Source organism: Hemitrygon akajei, chromosome 5, assembly GCF_048418815.1.
Source record: "Hemitrygon akajei chromosome 5, sHemAka1.3, whole genome shotgun sequence".
NCBI classification, from domain to species: domain Eukaryota; kingdom Metazoa; phylum Chordata; class Chondrichthyes; order Myliobatiformes; family Dasyatidae; genus Hemitrygon; species Hemitrygon akajei.
The window spans coordinates 87998127-88023869 of record NC_133128.1 but is presented as its reverse complement, the minus strand read 5'-3'; the positions used below and the strand labels follow the sequence as shown (position 1 = coordinate 88023869).

Below are 25743 nucleotides of genomic sequence, written 5' to 3'. Positions count from 1 at the left end.
AGAGTCTGTCCCCATTCCCTGAGTGAAGAGTCTGTCCCCATTCCCTGAGTGAAGAGTCTGTCCCCATTCCCTTAGTAAAGAGTAAAGAGTCTGTCCCCATTCCCTTAGTAAAGAGTAAAGAGTCTGTCCCCATTCCCTTAGTAAAGAGTAAAGAGTCTGTCCCCATTCCCTGAGTAAAGAGTAAAGAGTCTGTCCCCATTCCCTTAGTAAAGAGTAAAGAGTCTGTCCCCATTCCCTTAGTAAAGAGTCTGTCCCCATTCCCTTAGTAAAGAGTAAAGAGTCTGTCCCCATTCCCTTAGTAAAGTGTAAAGAGTCTGTCCCCATTCCCTTAGTAAAGAGTAAAGAGTCTGTCCCCAATCCCTTAGTAAAGAGTAAAGAGTCTGTCCCCATTCCCTTAGTAAAGAGTCTGTCCCCATTCCCTTAGTAAAGAGTCAGTCCCCATTCCCTTAGTAAAGAGTAAAGAGTCTGTCCCCAATCCCTTAGTAAAGAGTAAAGAGTCTGTCCCCAATCCCTTAGTAAAGAGTAAAGAGTCTGTCCCCAATCCCTTAGTAAAGAGTAAAGAGTCTGTCCCCATTCCCTTAGTAAAGAGTAAAGAGTCTGTCCCCATTCCCTTAGTAAAGAGTCTGTCCCCATTCCCTTAGTAAAGAGTAAAGAGTCTGTCCCCATTCCCTTAGTAAAGAGTCAGTCCCCATTCCCTTAGTAAAGAGTAAAGAGTCTGTCCCCATTCACTTAGTAAAGAGTAAAGAGTCAGTCCCCATTCCCTTAGTAAAGAGTAGAGTCTGTCCCCATTCACTTAGTAAAGAGTAAAGAGTCTGTCCCCATTCCCTTAGTAAAGAGTAAAGAGTCTGTCCCCATTCCCTTAGTAAAGAGTCTGTCCCCATTCACTTAGTAAAGAGTAAAGAGTCTGTCCCCATTCCCTTAGTAAAGAGTCTGTCCCCATTCCCTTAGTAAAGAGTCTGTCCCCATTCACTTAGTAAAGAGTCTGTCCCCATACCCTGAGTAAAGAGTAAAGAGTCTGTCCCCATTCCCTTAGTAAAGAGTAAAGAGTCTGTCCCCATTCCCTGAGTGAAGAGTCTGTCCCCATACCCTGAGTGAAGAGTCTGTCCCCATTCCCTGAGTAGAGTAAAGAGTCTGTCCCCATTCCCTTAGTAAAGAGTAAAGAGTCTGTCCCCATTCCCTGAGTGAAGAGTCTGTCCCCATACCCTTAGTAAAGAGTAAAGAGTCTGTCCCCATTCCCTGAGTGAAGAGTCTGTCCCCATACCCTTAGTAAAGAGTAAAGAGTCTGTCCCCATTCCCTGAGTGAAGAGTCTGTCCCCATACCCTTAGTAAAGAGTAAAGAGTCTGTCCCCATTCCCTGAGTAAAGAGTCTGTCCCCATACCCTGAGTGAAGAGTCTGTCCCCATTCCCTTAGTAAAGAGTAAAGAGTCTGTTCCCATTCCCTTAGTAAAGAGTAAAGAGTCTGTCCCCATTCCCTTAGTAAAGAGTCTGTCCCCATTCCCTTAGTAAAGAGTCTGTCCCCATTCCCTGAGTAAAGAGTCTGTCCCCATTCCCTGAGTAAAGAGTCTGTCCCCATTCCCTTAGTAAAGAGTAAAGAGTCTGTCCCCATTCCCTGAGTGAAGAGTCTGTCCCCATACCCTTAGTAAAGAGTAAAGAGTCTGTCCCCATTCCCTTAGTAAAGAGTCTGTCCCCATTCCCTTAGTAAAGAGTCTGTCCCCATTCCCTGAGTAAAGAGTCTGTCCCCATTCCCTGAGTAAAGAGTCTGTCCCCATTCCCTTAGTAAAGAGTAAAGAGTCTGTCCCCATTCACTTAGTAAAGAGTAAAGTCTGTCCCCATTCCCTTAGTAAAGAGTAAAGAGTCTGTCCCCATTCCCTTAGTAAAGAGTAAAGAGTCTGTCCTCATTCCCTTAGTAAAGAGTAAAGAGTCTGTCCCCATTCCCTTAGTAAAGAGTAAAGAGTCTGTCCCCATTCACTTAGTAAAGAGTAAAGTCTGTCCCCATTCCCTTAGTAAAGAGTAAAGAGTCTGTCCCCATACCCTGAGTAAAGAGTAAAGAGTCTGTCCCCATTCCCTTAGTAAAGAGTAAAGAGTCTGTCCCCATTCCCTTAGTAAAGAGTAAAGAGTCTGTCCCCATTCCTGAGTAAAGAGTCTGTCCCCATTCTCTGAGTGAAGAGTCTGTCCCCATACCCTTAGTAAAGAGTAAAGAGTTTGTCCCCATTCCCTGAGTAAAGAGTAAAGAGTCTGTCCCCATTCCCTTAGTAAAGAGTCTGTCCCCATTCCCTTAGTAAAGAGTCTGTCCCCATTCCCTTAGTAAAGAGTCTGTCCCCATTCCCTTAGTAAAGAGTAAAGAGTCTGTCCCCATTCACTTAGTAAAGTGTAGAGTCTGTCCCCATTCTCTTAGTAAAGAGTAAAGAGTCTGTCCCCATTCCCTTAGTAAAGAATAAAGAGTCTGTCCCCATTCCCTGAGTAAAGAGTAAAGAGTCTGTCCCCATTCCCTTAGTAAAGAGTAAAGAATCTGTCCCCATACACTTAGTAAAGAGTAAAGAGTCTGTCCCCATTCCCTTAGTAAAGAATAAAGAGTCTGTCCCCATTCCCTTAGTAAAGAGTCTGTCCCCATTCACTTAGTAAAGAGTAAAGAGTCTGTCCCCATTCCCTTAGTAAAGAGTAAAGAATCTGTCCCCATTCCCTTAGTAAAGAGTCTGTCCCCATTCCCTTAGTAAAGAGTAAAGAGTCTGTCCCCATTCCCTTAGTAAAGAGTAAAGAGTCTGTCCCCATTCCCTTAGTAAAGAGTAAAGAGTCTGTCCCCATTCCCTTAGTAAAGAGTAAAGAGTCTGTCCCCATTCCCTGAGTAAAGAGTAAAGAGTCTGTCCCCATTCCCTTAGTAAAGAGTCTGTCCCCATTCACTTAGTAAAGAGTAAAGAGTCTGTCCCCATTCCCTGAGTAAAGAGTAAAGAGTCTGTCCCCATTCCCTTAGTAAAGAGTAAAGAATCTGTCCCCATACACTTAGTAAAGAGTAAAGAGTCTGTCCCCATTCCCTTAGTAAAGATTAAAGAGTCTGTCCCCATACACTTAGTAAAGAGTAAAGAGTCTGTCCCCATTCCCGTAGTAAAGAGTAAAGATTCTGTCCCCATTCCCATAGTAAAGAGTAAAGAGTCTGTCCCCATTCCCTTAGTAAAGAGTAAAGAGTCTGTCCCCATTCCCTGAGTAAAGAGTAAAGAGTCTGTCCCCATTCCCTTAGTAAAGAGTAAAGAGTCTGTCCCCATTCCCTTAGTAAAGAGTAAAGAGTCTGTCCCCATTCCCTTAGTAAAGAGTAAAGAGTCTGTCCCCATTCCCTTAGTAAAGAGTAAAGAGTCTGTCCCCATTCCCTTAGTAAAGAGTAAAGAGTCTGTCCCCATTCCCTTAGTAAAGAGTAAAGAGTCTGTCCCCATTCCCTTAGTAAAGAATAAAGAGTCTGTCCCCATTCCCTTAGTAAAGAGTCTGTCCCCATTCCCTTAGTAAAGAGTCTGTCCCCATTCCCTTAGTAAAGAGTCTGTCCCCATTCCCTTAGTAAAGAGTAAAGAGTCTGTCCCCATTCCCTTAGTAAAGTGTAAAGAGTCTGTCCCCATACACTTAGTAAAGAGTAAAGAGTCTGTCCCCATTCTCTTAGTAAAGAGTAAAGAGTCTGTCCCCATTCCCTTAGTAAAGAGTAAAGAGTCTGTCCCCATTCCCTTAGTAAAGAGTCTGTCCCCATTCCCTTAGTAACGAGTAAAGAGTCTGTCCCCATTCCCTTAGTAAAGAGTAAAGAGTCTGTCCCCATTCCCTTAGTAAAGAGTAAAGAGTCTGTCCCCATTCCCTTAGTAAAGAGTAAAGAGTCTGTCCCCATTCCCTTAGTAAAGAGTAAAGAGTCTGTCCCCATTCCCTTAGTAAAGAGTAAAGAGTCTGTCCCCATTCCCTTAGTAAAGAGTCTGTCCCCATTCCCTTAGTAACGAGTAAAGAGTCTGTCCCCATTCCCTTAGTAAAGAGTAAAGAGTCTGTCCCCATTCCCTGAGTAAAGAGTCTGTCCCCATTCCCTTAGTAAAAAGTAAAGAGTCTGTCCCCATTCCCTTAGTAAAGAGTAAAGAGTCTGTCCCCATTCCCTTAGTAAAGAGTAAAGAGTCTGTCCCCATTCCCTTAGTAAAGAGTAAAGAGTCTGTCCCCATTCCCTTAGTAAAGAGTAAAGAGTCTGTCCCCATTCCCTTAGTAAAGAGTAAAGAGTCTGTCCCCATTCCCTTAGTAAAGAGTAAAGAGTCTGTCCCCATTCCCTGAGTGAAGAGTCTGTCCCCATACCCTGAGTGAAGAGTCTGTCCCCATACCCTGAGTGAAGAGTCTGTCCCCATACCATGAGTAAAGAGTCTGTCCCCATTCCCTTAGTAAAGAGTAAAGAGTCTGTCCCCATTCCTGAGTAAAGAGTCTGTCCCCATTCTCTGAGTGAAGAGTCTGTCCCCATACACTTAGTAAAGAGTAAAGTCTGTCCCCATTCCCTTAGTAAAGAGTAAAGAGTCTGTCCCCATTCTCTGAGTGAAGAGTCTGTCCCCATACACTTAGTAAAGAGTAAAGTCTGTCCCCATTCCCTTAGTAAAGAGTAAAGAGTCTGTCCCCATTCCCTGAGTAAAGAGTATAGAGTCTGTCCCCATTCTCTTAGTAAAGAGTCTGTCCCCATTCTCTGAGTGAAGAGTCTGTCCCCATACCCTTAGTAAAGAGTAAAGAGTCTGTCCCCATTCCCTTAGTAATGAGTAAAGAGTCTGTCCCCATTCCCTTAGTAAAGAGTAAAGAGTCTGTCCCCATTCCCTGAGTGAAGAGTCTGTCCCCATTCCCTTAGTAAAGAGTAAAGAGTCTGTCCCCATTCCCTTAGTAAAGAGTAAAGAGTCTGTCCCCATTCCCTTAGTAAAGAGTAAAGAGTCTGTCCCCATTCACTTAGTAAAGAGTCTGTCCCCATACACTTAGTAAAGAGTAAAGAGTCTGTCCCCATTCCCTTAGTAAAGAGTAAAGAGTCTGTCCCCATTCCCTTAGTAAAGAGTAAAGAGTCTGTCCCCATTCCCTTAGTAAAGAGTAAAGAGTCTGTCCCCATTCCCTTAGTAAAGAGTAAAGAGTCTGTCCCCATTCACTTAGTAAAGAGTAAAGAGTCTGTCCCCATTCACTTAGTAAAGAGTAAAGAGTCTGTCCCCATTCCCTTAGTAAAGAGTAAAGAGTCTGTCCCCATTCACTTAGTAAAGAGTAAAGAGTCTGTCCCCATTCACTTAGTAAAGAGTAAAGAGTCTGTCCCCATTCCCTTAGTAAAGAGTAAAGAGTCTGTCCCCATTCACTTAGTAAAGAGTAAAGTGTCTGTCCCCATTCACTTAGTAAAGAGTAAAGAGTCTGTCCCCATTCCCTTAGTAAAGAGTAAAGAGTCTGTCCCCATTCCCTTAGTAAAGAGTAAAGAGTCTGTCCCCATTCACTTAGTAAAGAGTAAAGAGTCTGTCCCCATTCCCTTAGTAAAGAGTAAAGAGTCTGTCCCCATTCCCTTAGTAAAGAGTAAAGAGTCTGTCCCCATTCCCTTAGTAAAGAGTAAAGAGTCTGTCCCCATTCACTTAGTAAAGAGTAAAGAGTCTGTCCCCATTCACTTAGTAAAGAGTAAAGAGTCTGTCCCCATTCCCTTAGTAAAGAGTCTGTCCCCATTCCCTTAGTAAAGAGTAAAGAGTCTGTCCCCATTCACTTAGTAAAGAGTCTGTCTCCATTCCCTTAGTAAAGAGTAAAGAGTCTGTCCCCATTCCCTTAGTAAAGAGTAAAGAGTCTGTCCCCATTCCCTTAGTAAAGAGTAAAGAGTCTGTCCCCATTCCCTTAGTAAAGAGTAAAGAGTCTGTCCCCATTCCCTTAGTAAAGAGTAAAGAGTCTGTCCCCATTCCCTTAGTAAAGAGTAAAGAGTCTGTCCCCATTCCCTTAGTAAAGAGTCTGTCCCCATTCCCTTAGTAAAGAGTAAAGAGTCTGTCCCCATTCCCTTAGTAAAGAGTCTGTCCCCATTCCCTTAGTAAAGAGTAAAGAGTCTGTCCCCATTCCCTTAGTAAAGAGTAAAGAGTCTGTCCCCATTCCCTTAGTAAAGAGTAAAGAGTCTGTCCCCATTCACTTAGTAAAGAGTAAAGAGTCTGTCCCCATTCCCTTAGTAAAGAGTCTGTCCCCATTCCCTTAGTAAAGAGTAAAGAGTCTGTCCCCATTCCCTTAGTAAAGAGTAAAGACTCTGTCCCCATTCCCTTAGTAAAGAGTAAAGAGTCTGTCCCCATTCCCTTAGTAAAGAGTAAAGAGTCTGTCCCCATTCCCTTAGTAAAGAGTCTGTCCCCATTCCCTTACTAAAGAGTAAAGAGTCTGTCCCCATTCCCTTAGTAAAGAGTAAAGAGTCTGTCCCCATTCCCTTAGTAAAGAGTAAAGAGTCTGTCCCCATTCCCTTAGTAAAGAGTAAAGAGTCTGTCCCCATTCCCTTAGTAAAGAGTAAAGAGTCTGTCCCCATTCACTTAGTAAAGAGTAAAGAGTCTGTCCCCATTCCCTTAGTAAAGAGTAAAGAGTCTGTCCCCATTCCCTTAGTAAAGAGTAAAGAGTCTGTCCCCATTCACTTAGTAAAGAGTAAAGAGTCTGTCCCCATTCACTTAGTAAAGAGTAAAGAGTCTGTCCCCATTCCCTTAGTAAAGAGTAAAGAGTCTGTCCCCATTCACTTAGTAAAGAGTAAAGTGTCTGTCCCCATTCACTTAGTAAAGAGTAAAGAGTCTGTCCCCATTCCCTTAGTAAAGAGTAAAGAGTCTGTCCCCATTCCCTTAGTAAAGAGTAAAGAGTCTGTCCCCATTCACTTAGTAAAGAGTAAAGAGTCTGTCCCCATTCCCTTAGTAAAGAGTAAAGAGTCTGTCCCCATTCCCTTAGTAAAGAGTAAAGAGTCTGTCCCCATTCACTTAGTAAAGAGTAAAGAGTCTGTCCCCATTCACTTAGTAAAGAGTAAAGAGTCTGTCCCCATTCACTTAGTAAAGAGTAAAGAGTCTGTCCCCATTCCCTTAGTAAAGAGTAAAGAGTCTGTCCCCATTCCCTTAGTAAAGAGTAAAGAGTCTGTCCCCATACACTTAGTAAAGAGTAAAGTCTGTCCCCATTCCCTTAGTAAAGAGTAAAGAGTCTGTCCCCATTCCCTTAGTAAAGAGTAAAGAGTCTGTCCCCATTCCCTTAGTAAAGAGTAAAGAGTCTGTCCCCATTCCTGAGTAAAGAGTCTGTCCCCATTCTCTGAGTGAAGAGTCTGTCCCCATACCCTTAGTAAAGAGTAAAGAGTCTGTCCCCATTCCCTTAGTAATGAGTAAAGAGTCTGTCCCCATTCCCTTAGTAAAGAGTAAAGAGTCTGTCCCCATTCCCTGAGTGAAGAGTCTGTCCCCATTCCCTTAGTAAAGAGTAAAGAGTCTGTCCCCATTCACTTAGTAAAGAGTAAAGAGTCTGTCCCCATTCCCTTAGTAAAGAGTAAAGAGTCTGTCCCCATTCACTTAGTAAAGAGTCTGTCCCCATTCCCTTAGTAAAGAGTAAAGAGTCTGTCCCCATTCCCTTAGTAATGAGTAAAGAGTCTGTCCCCATTCCCTTAGTAAAGAGTAAAGAGTTTTTCCCCATTCCCTGAGTGAAGAGTCTGTCCCCATTCCCTTAGTAAAGAGTAAAGAGTCTGTCCCCATTCACTTAGTAAAGAGTAAAGAGTCTGTCCCCATTCCCTTAGTAAAGAGTAAAGAGTCTGTCCCCATTCCCTTAGTAAAGAGTAAAGAGTCTGTCCCCATTCACTTAGTAAAGAGTAAAGAGTCTGTCCCCATTCACTTAGTAAAGAGTAAAGAGTCTGTCCCCATTCCCTTAGTAAAGAGTAAAGAGTCTGTCCCCATTCCCTTAGTAAAGAGTAAAGAGTCTGTCCCCATTCCCTTAGTAAAGAGTAAAGAGTCTGTCCCCATTCCCTGAGTGAAGAGTCTGTCCCCATTCCCTTAGTAAAGAGTAAAGAGTCTGTCCCCATTCCCTTAGTAAAGAGTAAAGAGTCTGTCCCCATTCCCTTAGTAAAGAGTAAAGAGTCTGTCCCCATTCCCTTAGTAAAGAGTAAAGAGTCTGTCCCCATTCCCTTAGTAAAGAATAAAGAGTCTGTCCCCATTCCCTTAGTAAAGAGTCTGTCCCCATTCACTTAGTAAAGAGTAAAGAGTCTGTCCCCATTCCCTTAGTAAAGAGTAAAGAGTCTGTCCCCATACACTTAGTAAAGAGTAAAGAGTCTGTCCCCATTCCCTTAGTAAAGAGTAAAGAGTCTGTCCCCATTCCCTTAGTAAAGAGTAAAGAGTCTGTCCCCATTCCCTTAGTAAAGAGTAAAGAGTCTGTCCCCATTCCCTTAGTAAAGAGTAAAGAGTCTGTCCCCATTCCCTTAGTAAAGAATAAAGAGTCTGTCCCCATTCACTTAGTAAAGAGTAAAGAGTCTGTCCCCATTCACTTAGTAAAGAGTAAAGAGTCTGTCCCCATTCCCTTAGTAAAGAGTAAAGAGTCTGTCCCCATACACTTAGTAAAGAGTAAAGAGTCTGTCCCCATTCTCTTAGTAAAGAGTAAAGAGTCTGTCCCCATTCCCTTAGTAAAGAGTAAAGAGTCTGTCCCCATTCCCTTAGTAAAGAGTCTGTCCCCATTCCCTTAGTAACGAGTAAAGAGTCTGTCCCCATTCCCTTAGTAAAGAGTAAAGAGTCTGTCCCCATTCCCTGAGTAAAGAGTCTGTCCCCATTCCCTTAGTAAAGAGTAAAGAGTCTGTCCCCATTCCCTTAGTAAAGAGTAAAGAGTCTGTCCCCATTCCCTTAGTAAAGAGTAAAGAGTCTGTCCCCATTCACTTAGTAAAGAGTAAAGAGTCTGTCCCCATTCCCTTAGTAAAGAGTCTGTCCCCATTCCCTTAGTAAAGAGTAAAGAGTCTGTCCCCATTCCCTTAGTAAAGAGTAAAGACTCTGTCCCCATTCCCTTAGTAAAGAGTAAAGAGTCTGTCCCCATTCCCTTAGTAAAGAGTAAAGAGTCTGTCCCCATTCCCTTAGTAAAGAGTCTGTCCCCATTCCCTTAGTAAAGAGTAAAGAGTCTGTCCCCATTCCCTTAGTAAAGAGTAAAGAGTCTGTCCCCATTCCCTTAGTAAAGAGTAAAGAGTCTGTCCCCATTCCCTTAGTAAAGAGTAAAGAGTCTGTCCCCATTCCCTTAGTAAAGAGTAAAGAGTCTGTCCCCATTCACTTAGTAAAGAGTAAAGAGTCTGTCCCCATTCCCTTAGTAAAGAGTAAAGAGTCTGTCCCCATTCCCTTAGTAAAGAGTAAAGAGTCTGTCCCCATTCACTTAGTAAAGAGTAAAGAGTCTGTCCCCATTCACTTAGTAAAGAGTAAAGAGTCTGTCCCCATTCCCTTAGTAAAGAGTAAAGAGTGTGTCCCCATTCACTTAGTAAAGAGTAAAGTGTCTGTCCCCATTCACTTAGTAAAGAGTAAAGAGTCTGTCCCCATTCCCTTAGTAAAGAGTAAAGAGTCTGTCCCCATTCCCTTAGTAAAGAGTAAAGAGTCTGTCCCCATTCACTTAGTAAAGAGTAAAGAGTCTGTCCCCATTCCCTTAGTAAAGAGTAAAGAGTCTGTCCCCATTCCCTTAGTAAAGAGTAAAGAGTCTGTCCCCATTCACTTAGTAAAGAGTAAAGAGTCTGTCCCCATTCACTTAGTAAAGAGTAAAGAGTCTGTCCCCATTCACTTAGTAAAGAGTAAAGAGTCTGTCCCCATTCCCTTAGTAAAGAGTAAAGAGTCTGTCCCCATTCCCTTAGTAAAGAGTAAAGAGTCTGTCCCCATACACTTAGTAAAGAGTAAAGTCTGTCCCCATTCCCTTAGTAAAGAGTAAAGAGTCTGTCCCCATTCCCTTAGTAAAGAGTAAAGAGTCTGTCCCCATTCCCTTAGTAAAGAGTAAAGAGTCTGTCCCCATTCCTGAGTAAAGAGTCTGTCCCCATTCTCTGAGTGAAGAGTCTGTCCCCATACCCTTAGTAAAGAGTAAAGAGTCTGTCCCCATTCCCTTAGTAATGAGTAAAGAGTCTGTCCCCATTCCCTTAGTAAAGAGTAAAGAGTCTGTCCCCATTCCCTGAGTGAAGAGTCTGTCCCCATTCCCTTAGTAAAGAGTAAAGAGTCTGTCCGCATTCACTTAGTAAAGAGTAAAGAGTCTGTCCCCATTCCCTTAGTAAAGAGTAAAGAGTCTGTCCCCATTCACTTAGTAAAGAGTCTGTCCCCATTCCCTGAGTAAAGAGTCTGTCCCCATTCCCTTAGTAATGAGTAAAGAGTCTGTCCCCATTCCCTTAGTAAAGAGTAAAGAGTCTGTCCCCATTCCCTGAGTGAAGAGTCTGTCCCCATTCCCTTAGTAAAGAGTAAAGAGTCTGTCCCCATTCACTTAGTAAAGAGTAAAGAGTCTGTCCCCATTCCCTTAGTAAAGAGTAAAGAGTCTGTCCCCATTCCCTTAGTAAAGAGTAAAGAGTCTGTCCCCATTCACTTAGTAATGAGTAAAGAGTCTGTCCCCATTCACTTAGTAAAGAGTAAAGAGTCTGTCCCCATTCCCTTAGTAAAGAGTAAAGAGTCTGTCCCCATTCCCTTAGTAAAGAGTAAAGAGTCTGTCCCCATTCCCTTAGTAAAGAGTAAAGAGTCTGTCCCCATTCCCTGAGTAAAGAGTCTGTCCCCATTCCCTTAGTAAAGAGTAAAGAGTCTGTCCCCATTCCCTTAGTAAAGAGTAAAGAGTCTGTCCCCATTCCCTTAGTAAAGAGTAAAGAGTCTGTCCCCATTCCCTTAGTAAAGAATAAAGAGTCTGTCCCCATTCACTTAGTAAAGAGTAAAGAGTCTGTCCCCATTCACTTAGTAAAGAGTAAAGAGTCTGTCCCCATTCCCTTAGTAAAGAGTAAAGAGTCTGTCCCCATACACTTAGTAAAGAGTAAAGAGTCTGTCCCCATTCTCTTAGTAAAGAGTAAAGAGTCTGTCCCCATTCCCTTAGTAAAGAGTAAAGAGTCTGTCCCCATTCCCTTAGTAAAGAGTCTGTCCCCATTCCCTTAGTAACGAGTAAAGAGTCTGTCCCCATTCCCTTAGTAAAGAGTAAAGAGTCTGTCCCCATTCCCTGAGTAAAGAGTCTGTCCCCATTCCCTTAGTAAAGAGTAAAGAGTAAAGAGTCTGTCCCCATTCCCTTAGTAAAGAGTAAAGAGTCTGTCCCCATTCCCTTAGTAAAGAGTAAAGAGTCTGTCCCCATTCCCTTAGTAAAGAGTAAAGAGTCTGTCCCCATTCCCTTAGTAAAGAGTCTGTCCCCATTCCCTTAGTAAAGAGTCTGTCCCCATTCCCTTAGTAAAGAGTAAAGAGTCTGTCCCCATTCCCTTAGTAAAGAGTAAAGAGTCTGTCCCCATTCCCTTAGTAAAGAGTAAAGAATCTGTCCCCATTCCCTTAGTAAAGAGTCTGTCCCCATTCCCTTAGTAAAGAGTAAAGAGTCTGTCCCCATTCCCTTAGTAAAGAGTAAAGAATCTGTCCCCATTCCCTTAGTAAAGAGTCTGTCCCCATTCCCTTAGTAAAGAGTAAAGAGTCTGTCCCCATTCCCTGAGTAAAGAGTAAAGAGTCTGTCCCCATTCCCTGAGTAAAGAGTAAAGAGTCTGTCCCCATTCCCTTAGTAAAGAGTCTGTCCCCATTCCCTTAGTAAAGAGTAAAGAGTCTGTCCCCATTCCCTTAGTAAAGAATAAAGAGTCTGTCCCCATTCCCTTAGTAAAGAGTAAAGAATCTGTCCCCATTCCCTTAGTAAAGAGTCTGTCCCCATTCCCTTAGTAAAGAGTAAAGAGTCTGTCCCCATTCCCTGAGTAAAGAGTAAAGAGTCTGTCCCCATTCCCTTAGTAAAGAGTCTGTCCCCATTCACTTAGTAAAGAGTAAAGAGTCTGTCCCCATTCCCTGAGTAAAGAGTAAAGAGTCTGTCCCCATTCCCTTAGTAAAGAGTAAAGAGTCTGTCCCCATTCCCTTAGTAAAGAGTCTGTCCCCATTCACTTAGTAAAGAGTAAAGAGTCTGTCCCCATTCCCTTAGTAAAGAGTAAAGAATCTGTCCCCATACACTTAGTAAAGAGTAAAGAGTCTGTCCCCATTCCCTTAGTAAAGATTAAAGAGTCTGTCCCCATTCCCTTAGTAAAGAGTAAAGAGTCTGTCCCCATTCCCTTAGTAAAGAGTAAAGAATCTGTCCCCATTCCCTTAGTAAAGAGTCTGTCCCCATTCCCTTAGTAAAGAGTAAAGAGTCTGTCCCCATTCCCTGAGTAAAGAGTAAAGAGTCTGTCCCCATTCCCTTAGTAAAGAGTCTGTCCCCATTCACTTAGTAAAGAGTAAAGAGTCTGTCCCCATTCCCTGAGTAAAGAGTAAAGAGTCTGTCCCCATTCCCTTAGTAAAGAGTAAAGAATCTGTCCCCATACACTTAGTAAAGAGTAAAGAGTCTGTCCCCATTCCCTTAGTAAAGATTAAAGAGTCTGTCCCCATACACTTAGTAAAGAGTAAAGAGTCTGTCCCCATTCCCGTAGTAAAGAGTAAAGATTCTGTCCCCATTCCCATAGTAAAGAGTAAAGAGTCTGTCCCCATTCCCTTAGTAAAGAGTAAAGAGTCTGTCCCCATTCCCTGAGTAAAGAGTAAAGAGTCTGTCCCCATTCCCTTAGTAAAGAGTAAAGAGTCTGTCCCCATTCCCTTAGTAAAGAGTAAAGAGTCTGTCCCCATTCCCTTAGTAAAGAGTAAAGAGTCTGTCCCCATTCCCTTAGTAAAGAGTCTGTCCCCATTCCCTTAGTAAAGAGTCTGTCCCCATTCCCTTAGTAAAGAGTAAAGAGTCTGTCCCCATTCCCTTAGTAAAGAGTAAAGAGTCTGTCCCCATTCCCTTAGTAAAGAGTAAAGAATCTGTCCCCATTCCCTTAGTAAAGAGTCTGTCCCCATTCCCTTAGTAAAGAGTAAAGAGTCTGTCCCCATTCCCTGAGTAAAGAGTAAAGAGTCTGTCCCCATTCCCTTAGTAAAGAGTCTGTCCCCATTCACTTAGTAAAGAGTAAAGAGTCTGTCCCCATTCCCTGAGTAAAGAGTAAAGAGTCTGTCCCCATTCCCTTAGTAAAGAGTAAAGAATCTGTCCCCATACACTTAGTAAAGAGTAAAGAGTCTGTCCCCATTCCCTTAGTAAAGATTAAAGAGTCTGTCCCCATACACTTAGTAAAGAGTAAAGAGTCTGTCCCCATTCCCGTAGTAAAGAGTAAAGATTCTGTCCCCATTCCCATAGTAAAGAGTAAAGAGTCTGTCCCCATTCCCTTAGTAAAGAGTAAAGAGTCTGTCCCCATTCCCTGAGTAAAGAGTAAAGAGTCTGTCCCCATTCCCTTAGTAAAGAGTAAAGAGTCTGTCCCCATTCCCTTAGTAAAGAGTAAAGAGTCTGTCCCCATTCCCTTAGTAAAGAGTAAAGAGTCTGTCCCCATTCCCTTAGTAAAGAGTAAAGAGTCTGTCCCCATTCCCTTAGTAAAGAGTAAAGAGTCTGTCCCCATTCCCTTAGTAAAGAATAAAGAGTCTGTCCCCATTCCCTTAGTAAAGAGTCTGTCCCCATTCCCTTAGTAAAGAGTCTGTCCCCATTCACTTAGTAAAGAGTAAAGAGTCTGTCCCCATTCCCTTAGTAAAGTGTAAAGAGTCTGTCCCCATACACTTAGTAAAGAGTAAAGAGTCTGTCCCCATTCTCTTAGTAAAGAGTAAAGAGTCTGTCCCCATTCCCTTAGTAAAGAGTAAAGAGTCTGTCCCCATTCCCTTAGTAAAGAGTCTGTCCCCATTCCCTTAGTAACGAGTAAAGAGTCTGTCCCCATTCCCTTAGTAAAGAGTAAAGAGTCTGTCCCCATTCCCTTAGTAAAGAGTAAAGAGTCTGTCCCCATTCCCTTAGTAAAGAGTAAAGAGTCTGTCCCCATTCCCTTAGTAAAGAGTAAAGAGTCTGTCCCCATTCCCTTAGTAAAGAGTAAAGAGTCTGTCCCCATTCCCTTAGTAAAGAGTCTGTCCCCATTCCCTTAGTAACGAGTAAAGAGTCTGTCCCCATTCCCTTAGTAAAGAGTAAAGAGTCTGTCCCCATTCCCTGAGTAAAGAGTCTGTCCCCATTCCCTGAGTAAAGAGTCTGTCCCCATTCCCTTAGTAAAGAGTAAAGAGTCTGTCCCCATTCCCTTAGTAAAGAGTAAAGAGTCTGTCCCCATTCCCTTAGTAAAGAGTAAAGAGTCTGTCCCCATTCCCTTAGTAAAGAGTAAAGAGTCTGTCCCCATTCCCTTAGTAAAGAGTAAAGAGTCTGTCCCCATTCCCTTAGTAAAGAGTAAAGAGTCTGTCCCCATTCCCTTAGTAAAGAGTAAAGAGTCTGTCCCCATTCCCTGAGTGAAGAGTCTGTCCCCATACCCTGAGTGAAGAGTCTGTCCCCATACCCTGAGTAAAGAGTCTGTCCCCATTCCCTTAGTAAAGAGTAAAGAGTCTGTCCCCATTCCTGAGTAAAGAGTCTGTCCCCATTCTCTGAGTGAAGAGTCTGTCCCCATACACTTAGTAAAGAGTAAAGTCTGTCCCCATTCCCTTAGTAAAGAGTAAAGAGTCTGTCCCCATTCTCTGAGTGAAGAGTCTGTCCCCATACACTTAGTAAAGAGTAAAGTCTGTCCCCATTCCCTTAGTAAAGAGTAAAGAGTCTGTCCCCATTCCCTGAGTAAAGAGTATAGAGTCTGTCCCCATTCTCTTAGTAAAGAGTCTGTCCCCATTCTCTGAGTGAAGAGTCTGTCCCCATACCCTTAGTAAAGAGTAAAGAGTCTGTCCCCATTCCCTTAGTAATGAGTAAAGAGTCTGTCCCCATTCCCTTAGTAAAGAGTAAAGAGTCTGTCCCCATTCCCTGAGTGAAGAGTCTGTCCCCATTCCCTTAGTAAAGAGTAAAGAGTCTGTCCCCATTCCCTTAGTAAAGAGTAAAGAGTCTGTCCCCATTCCCTTAGTAAAGAGTAAAGAGTCTGTCCCCATTCACTTAGTAAAGAGTCTGTCCCCATACACTTAGTAAAGAGTAAAGAGTCTGTCCCCATTCCCTTAGTAAAGAGTAAAGGGTCTGTCCCCATTCCCTTAGTAAAGAGTAAAGAGTCTGTCCCCATTCCCTTAGTAAAGAGTAAAGAGTCTGTCCCCATTCCCTTAGTAAAGTGTAAAGAGTCTGTCCCCATTCACTTAGTAAAGAGTAAAGAGTCTGTCCCCATTCACTTAGTAAAGAGTAAAGAGTCTGTCCCCATTCCCTTAGTAAAGAGTAAAGAGTCTGTCCCCATTCACTTAGTAAAGAGTAAAGAGTCTGTCCCCATTCACTTAGTAAAGAGTAAAGAGTCTGTCCCCATTCACTTAGTAAAGAGTAAAGAGTCTGTCCCCATTCCCTTAGTAAAGAGTAAAGAGTCTGTCCCCATTCACTTAGTAAAGAGTAAAGTGTCTGTCCCCATTCACTTAGTAAAGAGTAAAGAGTCTGTCCCCATTCCCTTAGTAAAGAGTAAAGAGTCTGTCCCCATTCCCTTAGTAAAGAGTAAAGAGTCTGTCCCCATTCACTTAGTAAAGAGTAAAGAGTCTGTCCCCATTCCCTTAGTAAAGAGTAAAGAGTCTGTCCCCATTCCCTTAGTAAAGAGTAAAGAGTCTGTCCCCATTCCCTTAGTAAAGAGTAAAGAGTCTGTCCCCATTCACTTAGTAAAGAGTAAAGAGTCTGTCCCCATTCACTTAGTAAAGAGTAAAGAGTCTGTCCCCATTCCCTTAGTAAAGAGTCTGTCCCCATTCCCTTAGTAAAGAGTAAAGAGTCTGTCCCCATTCACTTAGTAAAGAGTCTGTCCCCATTCCCTTAGTAAAGAGTAAAGAGTCTGTCCCCATTCCCTTAGTAAAGAGTAAAGAGTCTGTCCCCATTCCCTTAGTAAAGAGTAAAGAGTCTGTCCCCATTCCCTTAGTAAAGAGTAAAGAGTCTGTCCCCATTCCCTTAGTAAAGAGTAAAGAGTCTGTCCCCATTCCCTTAGTAAAGAGTAAAGAGTCTGTCCCCATTCCCTTAGTAAAGAGTCTGTCCCCATTCCCTTAGTAAAGAGTAAAGAGTCTGTCCCCATTCCCTTAGTAAAGAGTCTGTCCACATTCCCTTAGTAAAGAGTAAAGAGTCTGTCCCCATTCCCTTAGTAAAGAGTAAAGAGTCTGTCCCCATTCCCTTAGTAAAGAGTAAAGAGTCTGTCCCCATTCACTTAGTAAAGAGTAAAGAGTCTGTCCCCATTCCCTTAGTAAAGAGTCTGTCCCCATTCCCTTAGTAAAGAGTAAAGAGTCTGTCCCCATTCCCTTAGTAAAGAGTAAAGACTCTGTCCCCATTCCCTTAGTAAAGAGTAAAGAGTCTGTCCCCATTCCCTTAGTAAAGAGTAAAGAGTCTGTCCCCATTCCCTTAGTAAAGAGTCTGTCCCCATTCCCTTAGTAAAGAGTAAAGAGTCTGTCCCCATTCCCTTAGTAAAGAGTAAAGAGTCTGTCCCCATTCCCTTAGTAAAGAGTAAAGAGTCTGTCCCCATTCCCTTAGTAAAGAGTAAAGAGTCTGTCCCCATTCCCTTAGTAAAGAGTAAAGAGTCTGTCCCCATTCACTTAGTAAAGAGTAAAGAGTCTGTCCCCATTCCCTTAGTAAAGAGTAAAGAGTCTGTCCCCATTCCCTTAGTAAAGAGTAAAGAGTCTGTCCCCATTCACTTAGTAAAGAGTAAAGAGTCTGTCCCCATTCACTTAGTAAAGAGTAAAGAGTCTGTCCCCATTCCCTTAGTAAAGAGTAAAGAGTCTGTCCCCATTCACTTAGTAAAGAGTAAAGTGTCTGTCCCCATTCACTTAGTAAAGAGTAAAGAGTCTGTCCCCATTCCCTTAGTAAAGAGTAAAGAGTCTGTCCCCATTCCCTTAGTAAAGAGTAAAGAGTCTGTCCCCATTCACTTAGTAAAGAGTAAAGAGTCTGTCCCCATTCCCTTAGTAAAGAGTAAAGAGTCTGTCCCCATTCCCTTAGTAAAGAGTAAAGAGTCTGTCCCCATTCACTTAGTAAAGAGTAAAGAGTCTGTCCCCATTCACTTAGTAAAGAGTAAAGAGTCTGTCCCCATTCACTTAGTAAAGAGTAAAGAGTCTGTCCCCATTCCCTTAGTAAAGAGTAAAGAGTCTGTCCCCATTCCCTTAGTAAAGAGTAAAGAGTCTGTCCCCATACACTTAGTAAAGAGTAAAGTCTGTCCCCATTCCCTTAGTAAGGAGTAAAGAGTCTGTCCCCATTCCCTTAGTAAAGAGTAAAGAGTCTGTCCCCATTCCCTTAGTAAAGAGTAAAGAGTCTGTCCCCATTCCTGAGTAAAGAGTCTGTCCCCATTCTCTGAGTGAAGAGTCTGTCCCCATACCCTTAGTAAAGAGTAAAGAGTCTGTCCCCATTCCCTTAGTAATGAGTAAAGAGTCTGTCCCCATTCCCTTAGTAAAGAGTAAAGAGTCTGTCCCCATTCCCTGAGTGAAGAGTCTGTCCCCATTCCCTTAGTAAAGAGTAAAGAGTCTGTCCCCATTCACTTAGTAAAGAGTAAAGAGTCTGTCCCCATTCCCTTAGTAAAGAGTAAAGAGTCTGTCCCCATTCACTTAGTAAAGAGTCTGTCCCCATTCCCTTAGTAAAGAGTAAAGAGTCTGTCCCCATTCCCTTAGTAATGAGTAAAGAGTCTGTCCCCATTCCCTTAGTAAAGAGTAAAGAGTCTGTCCCCATTCCCTGAGTGAAGAGTCTGTCCCCATTCCCTTAGTAAAGAGTAAAGAGTCTGTCCCCATTCACTTAGTAAAGAGTAAAGAGTCTGTCCCCATTCCCTTAGTAAAGAGTAAAGAGTCTGTCCCCATTCCCTTAGTAAAGAGTAAAGAGTCTGTCCCCATTCACTTAGTAAAGAGTAAAGAGTCTGTCCCCATTCACTTAGTAAAGAGTAAAGAGTCTGTCCCCATTCCCTTAGTAAAGAGTAAAGAGTCTGTCCCCATTCCCTTAGTAAAGAGTAAAGAGTCTGTCCCCATTCCCTTAGTAAAGAGTAAAGAGTCTGTCCCCATTCCCTGAGTGAAGAGTCTGTCCCCATTCCCTTAGTAAAGAGTAAAGAGTCTGTCCCCATTCCCTTAGTAAAGAGTAAAGAGTCTGTCCCCATTCCCTTAGTAAAGAGTAAAGAGTCTGTCCCCATTCCCTTAGTAAAGAGTAAAGAGTCTGTCCCCATTCCCTTAGTAAAGAATAAAGAGTCTGTCCCCATTCCCTTAGTAAAGAGTCTGTCCCCATTCACTTAGTAAAGAGTAAAGAGTCTGTCCCCATTCCCTTAGTAAAGAGTAAAGAGTCTGTCCCCATACACTTAGTAAAGAGTAAAGAGTCTGTCCCCATTCCCTTAGTAAAGAGTAAAGAGTCTGTCCCCATTCCCTTAGTAAAGAGTAAAGAGTCTGTCCCCATTCCCTTAGTAAAGAGTAAAGAGTCTGTCCCCATTCCCTTAGTAAAGAGTAAAGAGTCTGTCCCCATTCCCTTAGTAAAGAATAAAGAGTCTGTCCCCATTCACTTAGTAAAGAGTAAAGAGTCTGTCCCCATTCACTTAGTAAAGAGTAAAGAGTCTGTCCCCATTCCCTTAGTAAAGAGTAAAGAGTCTGTCCCCATACACTTAGTAAAGAGTAAAGAGTCTGTCCCCATTCTCTTAGTAAAGAGTAAAGAGTCTGTCCCCATTCCCTTAGTAAAGAGTAAAGAGTCTGTCCCCATTCCCTTAGTAAAGAGTCTGTCCCCATTCCCTTAGTAACGAGTAAAGAGTCTGTCCCCATTCCCTTAGTAAAGAGTAAAGAGTCTGTCCCCATTCCCTGAGTAAAGAGTCTGTCCCCATTCCCTTAGTAAAGAGTAAAGAGTAAAGAGTCTGTCCCCATTCCCTTAGTAAAGAGTAAAGAGTCTGTCCCCATTCCCTTAGTAAAGAGTAAAGAGTCTGTCCCCATTCCCTTAGTAAAGAGTAAAGAGTCTGTCCCCATTCCCTTAGTAAAGAGTCTGTCCCCATTCCCTTAGTAAAGAGTCTGTCCCCATTCCCTTAGTAAAGAGTAAAGAGTCTGTCCCCATTCCCTTAGTAAAGAGTAAAGAGTCTGTCCCCATTCCCTTAGTAAAGAGTAAAGAGTCTGTCCCCATTCCCTTAGTAAAGAGTAAAGAGTCTGTCCCCATTCCCTGAGTAAAGAGTAAAGAGTCTGTCCCCATTCCCTTAGTAAAGAGTAAAGAGTCTGTCCCCATTCCCTTAGTAAAGTGTAAAGAGTCTGTCCCCATTCCTTTAGTAAATAGTAAAGAGTCTGTCCCCATTCCCTTAGTAAAGAGTAAAGAGTCTGTCCCCATTCCCTTAGTAAAGAGTCTGTCCCCATTCCCTTAGTAAAGAGTCTGTCCCCATTCCCTTAGTAAAGAGTAAAGAGTCTATCCCCATTCCCTGAGTAAAGAGTAAAGAGTCTGTCCCCATTCCCGTAGTAAAGAGTAAAGATTCTTTCCCCATTCCCATAGTAAAGAGTAAAGAGTCTGTCCCCATTCCCTGAGTAAAGAGTAAAGAGTCTGTCCCCATTCCCTTAGTAAAGAGTAAAGAGTCTGTCCCCATTCCCTGAGTAAAGAGTAAAGAGTCTGTCCCCATTCCCTTAGTAAAGAGTAAAGAGTCTGTCCCCATTCCCTTAGTAAAGAGTAAAGAGTCTGTCCCCATTCCCTTAGTAAAGAGTCTGTCCCCATTCCCTTAGTAAAGAGTCTGTCCCCATTCCCTTAGTAAAGAGTCTGTCCCCATTCCCTTAGTAAACAGTAAAGAGTCTGTCCCCATTCCCTTAGTAAAGAGTAAAGAGTCTATCCCCATTCCCTGAGTAAAGAGTAAAGAGTCTGTCCCCATTCCCTTAGTAAAGAGTAAAGAGTCTGTCCCCATTCCCTTAGTAAAGATTAAAGAGTCTGTCCCCATACCCGTAGTAAAGAGTAAAGATTCTGTCCCCATTCCCATAGTAAAGAGTAAAGAGTCTGTCCCCATTCACTTAGTAAAGAGTAAAGAGTCTGTCCCCATTCCCTGAGTAAAGAGTAAAGAGTCTGTCCCCATTCCCTTAGTAAAGAGTAAAGAGTCTGTCCCCATTCCCTTAGTAAAGAGTAAAGAGTCTGTCCCCATTCCCTTAGTAAAGCGTCTGTCCCCATTCCCTTAGTAAAGGTAAAGAGTCTGTCCCCATTCCCTGAGTAAAGAGTAAAGAGTCTGTCCCCATTCCCTTAGTAAAGAGTAAAGAGTCTGTCCCCATTCCCTGAGTAAAGAGTAAAGAGTCTGTCCCCATTCCCTTAGTAAAGAGTAAAGAGTCTGTCCCCATTCCCTTAGTAAAGAGTAAAGAGTCTGTCCCCATTCCCTTAGTAAAGAGTAAAGAGTCTGTCCCCATTCCCTTAGTAAAGAGTAAAGAGTCTGTCCCCATTCCCTTAGTAAAGCGTCTGTCCCCATTCCCTTAGTAAAGAGTAAAGCGTCTGTCCCCATTCCCTTAGTAAAGAGTAAAGAGTCTGTCCCCATTCCCTGAGTAAAGAGTAAAGAGTCTGTCCCCATTCCCTTAGTAAAGAGTAAAGAGTCTGTCCCCATTCCCTTAGTAAAGAGTAAAGAGTCTGTCCCCATTCCCTTAGTAAAGAGTAAAGAGTCTGTCCCCATTCCCTTAGTAAAGAGTAAAGAGTCTGTCCCCATTCCCTGAGTAAAGAGTAAAGAGTCTGTCCCCATTCCCTTAGTAAAGAGTAAAGAGTCTGTCCCCATTCCCTGAGTAAAGAGTAAAGAGTCTGTCCCCATTCCCTTAGTAAAGAGTAAAGAGTCTGTCCCCATTCCCTTAGTACAGAGTAAAGTGTCTGTCCCCATTCCCTTAGTAAAGAGTAAAGTGTCTGTCCCCATTCTCTTAGTAAAGAGTAAAGAGTCTGTCCCCATTCCCTTAGTAAAGAGTAAAGAGTCTGTCCCCATTCCCTGAGTAAAGAGTAAAGAGTCTGTCCCCATTCCCTTAGTAAAGAGTAAAGAGTCTGTCCCCATTCCCTTAGTAAAGATAAAGAGTCTGTCCCCATTCCCTGAGTAAAGGGTAAAGAGTCTGTCCCCATTCCCTTAGTAAAGAGTAAAGAGTCTGTCCCCATTCCCTTAGTAAAGAGTAAAGAGTCTGTCCCCATTCCCTTAGTAAAGAGTAAAGAGTCTGTCCCCATTCCCTTAGTAAAGAGTAAAGAGTCTGTCCCCATTCCCTTAGTAAAGAGTAAAGAGTCTGTCCCCATTCCCTTAGTAAAGCGTCTGTCCCCATTCCCTTAGTAAAGGTAAAGAGTCTGTCCCCATTCCCTTAGTAAAGGTAAAGAGTCTGTCCCCATTCCCTGAGTAAAGAGTAAAGAGTCTGTCCCCATTCCCTTAGTAAAGAGTAAAGAGTTTGTCCCCATTCCCTTAGTAAAGAGTAAAGAGTCTGTCCCCATTCCCTGAGTGAAGAGTCTGTCCCCATACCCTGAGTAAAGAGTAAAGAGTCTGTCCCCATTCCCTTAGTAAAGCGTCTGTCCCCATTCCCTTAGTAAAGAGTAAAGAGTCTGTCCCCATTCCCTTAGTAAAGAGTAAAGAGTCTGTCCCCATTCACTTAGTAAAGAGTAAAGAGTCTGTCCCCATTCCCTTAGTAAAGAGTAAAGAGTCTGTCCCCATTCCCTTAGTAAAGAGTAAAGAGTCTGTCCCCATTCCCTTAGTAAAGAGTAAAGAGTCTGTCCCCATTCCCTGAGTAAAGAGTAAAGAGTCTGTCCCCATTCCCTTAGTAAAGCGTCTGTCCCCATTCCCTTAGTAAAGAGTAAAGAGTCTGTCCCCATTCCCTGAGTGAAGAGTAAAGAGTCTGTCCCCATTCCCTTAGTAAAGCGTCTGTCCCCATTCCCTTAGTAAAGAGTAAAGAGTCTGTCCCCATTCCCTGAGTGAAGAGTCTGTCCCCATACCCTGAGTAAAGAGTAAAGAGTCTGTCCCCATTCCCTTAGTAAAGCGTCTGTCCCCATTCCCTTAGTAAAGAGTAAAGAGTCTGTCCCCATTCCCTTAGTAAAGAGTAAAGTGTCTGTCCCCATTCTCTTAGTAAAGAGTAAAGAGTCTGTCCCCATTCCCTGAGTGAAGAGTCTGTCCCCATACCCTGAGTAAAGAGTAAAGAGTCTGTCCCCATTCCCTTAGTAAAGCGTCTGTCCCCATTCCCTTAGTAAAGAGTAAAGAGTCTGTCCCCATTCCCTGAGTAAAGAGTCTGTCCCCATTCCCTTAGTAAAGAGTAAAGAGTCTGTCCCCATTCCCTTAGTAAAGAGTAAAGAGTCTGTCCCCATTCCCTTAGTAAAGCGTCTGTCCCCATTCCCTTAGTAAAGAGTAAAGAGTCTGTCCCCATTCCCTGAGTAAAGAGTAAAGAGTCTGTCCCCATTCCCTTAGTAAAGAGTAAAGAGTCTGTCCCCATTCCCTTAGTAAAGAGTCTGTCCCCATTCCCTTAGTAAAGAGTAAAGAGTCTGTCCCCATTCCCTTAGTAAAGAGTAAAGTGTCTGTCCACATTCTCTTAGTAAAGAGTCTATCCCCATACCCTTAGTAAATAGTCTGTCCCCATTCCCTTAGTAAAGAGTAGAGAGTCTGTCCCCATTCCCTTAGTAAAGAGTAAAGAGTCTATCCCCATACCCTTAGTAAAGAGTCTGTCCCCATTCCCTTAGTAAAGAGTAAAGAGTCTGTCCTCATTCCCTTAGTAAAGAGTAAAGAGCCTGTCCCCATTCCCTTAGTAAAGAGTAAAGAGTCTGTCCCCATTCCCTTAGTAAAGAGTAAAGAGTCTGTCCTCATTCCCTTAGTAAAGAGTAAAGAGCCTGTCCCCATTCCCTTAGTAAAGAGTAAAGAGTCTGTCCCCATTCCCTTAGTAAAGAGTAAAGAGTCTGTCCTCATTCCCTTAGTAAAGAGTAAAGAGCCTGTCCCCATTCCCTTAGTAAAGAGTAAAGAGTCTATCCCCATACCCTTAGTAAAGAGCCTGTCCCCATTCCCTTAGTAAAGAGTAGAGAGTCTGTCCCCATTCCCTTAGTAAAGAGTAAAGAGTCTATCCCCATACCCTTAGTAAAGAGTCTGTCCCCATTCCCTTAGTAAAGAGTAAAGAGTCTGTCCTCATTCCCTTAGTAAAGAGTAAAGAGCCTGTCCCCATTCCCTTAGTAAAGAGTAAAGGTCACGCACGGAGCACCGAGTTGAAGTGTGCCGTCTCTTGCCTCGGCCCCCCGACATTCTGACCTTTTTGATCCGGCCCGATTCCTAAGTTGTCATCCAAACATCAAGTTCTGTTGCTTCGATACGCTCTGAGTCCTGGAACCTGTCACCTTGATTCGGCCCAGCATTTAAACTGTCATTCACACATCGGTTTTATGGTCTTTATTGTGGAAGTTTGTTGATGACTGCGCCAGACTTAGGTCCGTGCACAACTCCCCATTCTATGCCCTGCGACCAAAGCCTGGACCATCTCGCTGAACACTCAGGTGACTGATGCCTGCTATCTCCAGCAGGAACGGTGCCATCCACATCCGCTGACTGCCCCACCGGTAATGACCTCAGGGTCTGAAGGCTCAACCCTCATGATGCCAGGTGCTGCACTGAGGTGAAGGTGTCATGATGTCTGCTGCAGGTGGTGCAGCTGCCTCAGAGCTCCAGGGACCTCAGCTCATTTCCAGGGACCCCAGCTCAGCTCCAGGGACCCCAGCTCAACTCCAGGGACCCCAGCTCATCTCCAGGGACCCCAGTTCATCTCCAGAAACCCCAGTTCAGCTCCGGGGAGCCTAGTTCAGCTCCGGGGAGCCCAGTTCAGGTCCTGGGAGCCCAGCTCAGCTCCACTGAGCCCAGTTCATCTCCGGGACCCCAGCTCATCTCCAGGGACCCCAGTTCAGTCCTGACCAATGCTATCAGTATTCTCACTGTACCTGCCTAGATTTCCCCCGGGGTGGCCCAGCTTCCCAAAGCCCTGCTGGATGGTTGATTAGTTGGTAAATCTACATCACTCTTAGAGCAGGTGGGCGAGAGGAGAACCTGGGGAGAGTTGATGGGAGTGTGAGAAAGAGGAAGTTGCAGAGAGGTCCAATGGGATTGTCTGAGAGTCGCCATAGGCATGAAGAGCCAAATGGCCTCCTCCCTGTGTAAAAGGAAATGTAAATATGAAACAATATGAATGACTCAGCCCTGACAGAGAGGGGCAGCCGGTGGGAATCCGTAACAGTGACTCCCCGCCGATCAGTCTGAATCCCAACTAGAGGATGAATCAGATTTTGGAGATGAAGATCCATGTTCAGGAAATGTAATTCCTCCTTGAATTAGTCATTGGGCTTTCTCACCACCCGTAGTGTGAAGGAATGCTCGCTGTCGTCTGGATGTGTGCAGTTCCGACATGTGTAACACAAAGCAGCTTGCTTGATTGACTCTCCATCCACCACCATAGACGTTCCTCGTCTTCACCACTGACACGCAATGGCTGAGGTATGATCCATCTACAAAACTCACCCCAATTCCTCTCCCAGGCTACTGTGACAGCACCTCCCTCACACGCCACCTCTTCCTCCTAGTAAAAGGAAGGTAACCTGCAGAGTCACGATGCTGCCTGTACCACTCTGCAGTCCCAGTCCATGTCTGTACAATGTTCTGACTTAGACGTGAACCTCTGGTGGGTCTATGTGGTGAATTCTGTACCCACAACCCTATGGGAGTACCGTCAACGCGACTGCGACCGTGCAGAAGGTGAGTCACCTACAGGAGTCACCTCTGCTTACCACATTGCAGGAAGGGTGCCGAGGAGATTAACCAGGAGATCGTGTAGGGTTGAGTGTTTAACTTACTGAGAGAGACTGCTTTCCCCCAATTGGAGGCAGTCAAGGGGGACATGACTGTGGTGTATAAAATTGAGGGGTTGAGATAAAGTAGGCTGCAGGAAGCATTTCTTCTTATCAGAGGACAATAAAACCAGTAAAATAGATTTGGGGTAATGCTTAAGAGATTTCGGGGGATCTGAAGGGGACTTATTTCTCTCTGGGTAGCGGGTGCCTGGCTGAGAGAAGAGTGGAAGCAGATTTGCTAACAGTATTTAACAAGTGTCTGGACAAGCAGTCAAGGACTTCACTTGCACAAGCATAGAAAGTGCTGGAAGATGGGAATGATATGGATGGCTCTGCACGGACAGGATGTGCTGAATAGCCTTTGTCCGTGCTGTATGCCTCTGTGATTCTACGATTGTGACTTCATCCATCAAATGGACAAATGCCCTGGCTTTGCAACCAACACAAAAACTACATGAGCAAGTAAAGTAACATAACCCGTTGTGTTGAGTACCTAACAACAGACAGCCAATCCAATCTGTAGGTTACTTACGATGTAATGCACTTAGCAGCATGCAACCAATCCCTAGCCTGAGAACAATCATGACATCAAAAATGTAGCCAGTCTCACCTCTAGATCACTTATGGTATCAGAACACCGAACAACAGTTAGCCAATCCGTTTGCGATCAGCAAAGAACATTATTGTACCCAGCCAGGAGGTGTCTTTATTCTGAAGTAAGGTGACGTGTTGGCTGCCTGATGTTCATGCATGAATCCCTCTTCAACAACAGGAGGTCAGAAATGCACACAGTGAGGAACTTATGGGAATTCGTCACGAAGAAGAGATGGAAATGTCTGACGACGACTGTGAAGAAATCCCATCTAAGATCCCCAGTTCAGATGAATCAGGTAAGCTCTTCCTGGTTATTTCCATTCATGACATTTAACTAAAGTAGTAAAGTAGAAGGCTTTGAGCTAATGTCATGGT

The 25743-nt window shown here is 43.6% G+C and overlaps 1 protein-coding gene across 9 annotated transcripts in view; it reads left to right on the top strand.

Annotated features, from left to right (window-relative positions):
• enox1 (ecto-NOX disulfide-thiol exchanger 1) overlaps positions 1-25743 on the top strand; it is a 312484-nt gene that overhangs the window by 126021 nt on the left and 160720 nt on the right. For all 9 annotated transcript variants that reach the window (XM_073045990.1, XM_073045991.1, XM_073045995.1 and 6 more), the window contains one exon: positions 25547-25664. In XM_073045990.1, coding sequence (XP_072902091.1) covers positions 25547-25664 — 118 coding nt within the window. The remainder of the gene's footprint in view (positions 1-25546; positions 25665-25743) is intronic.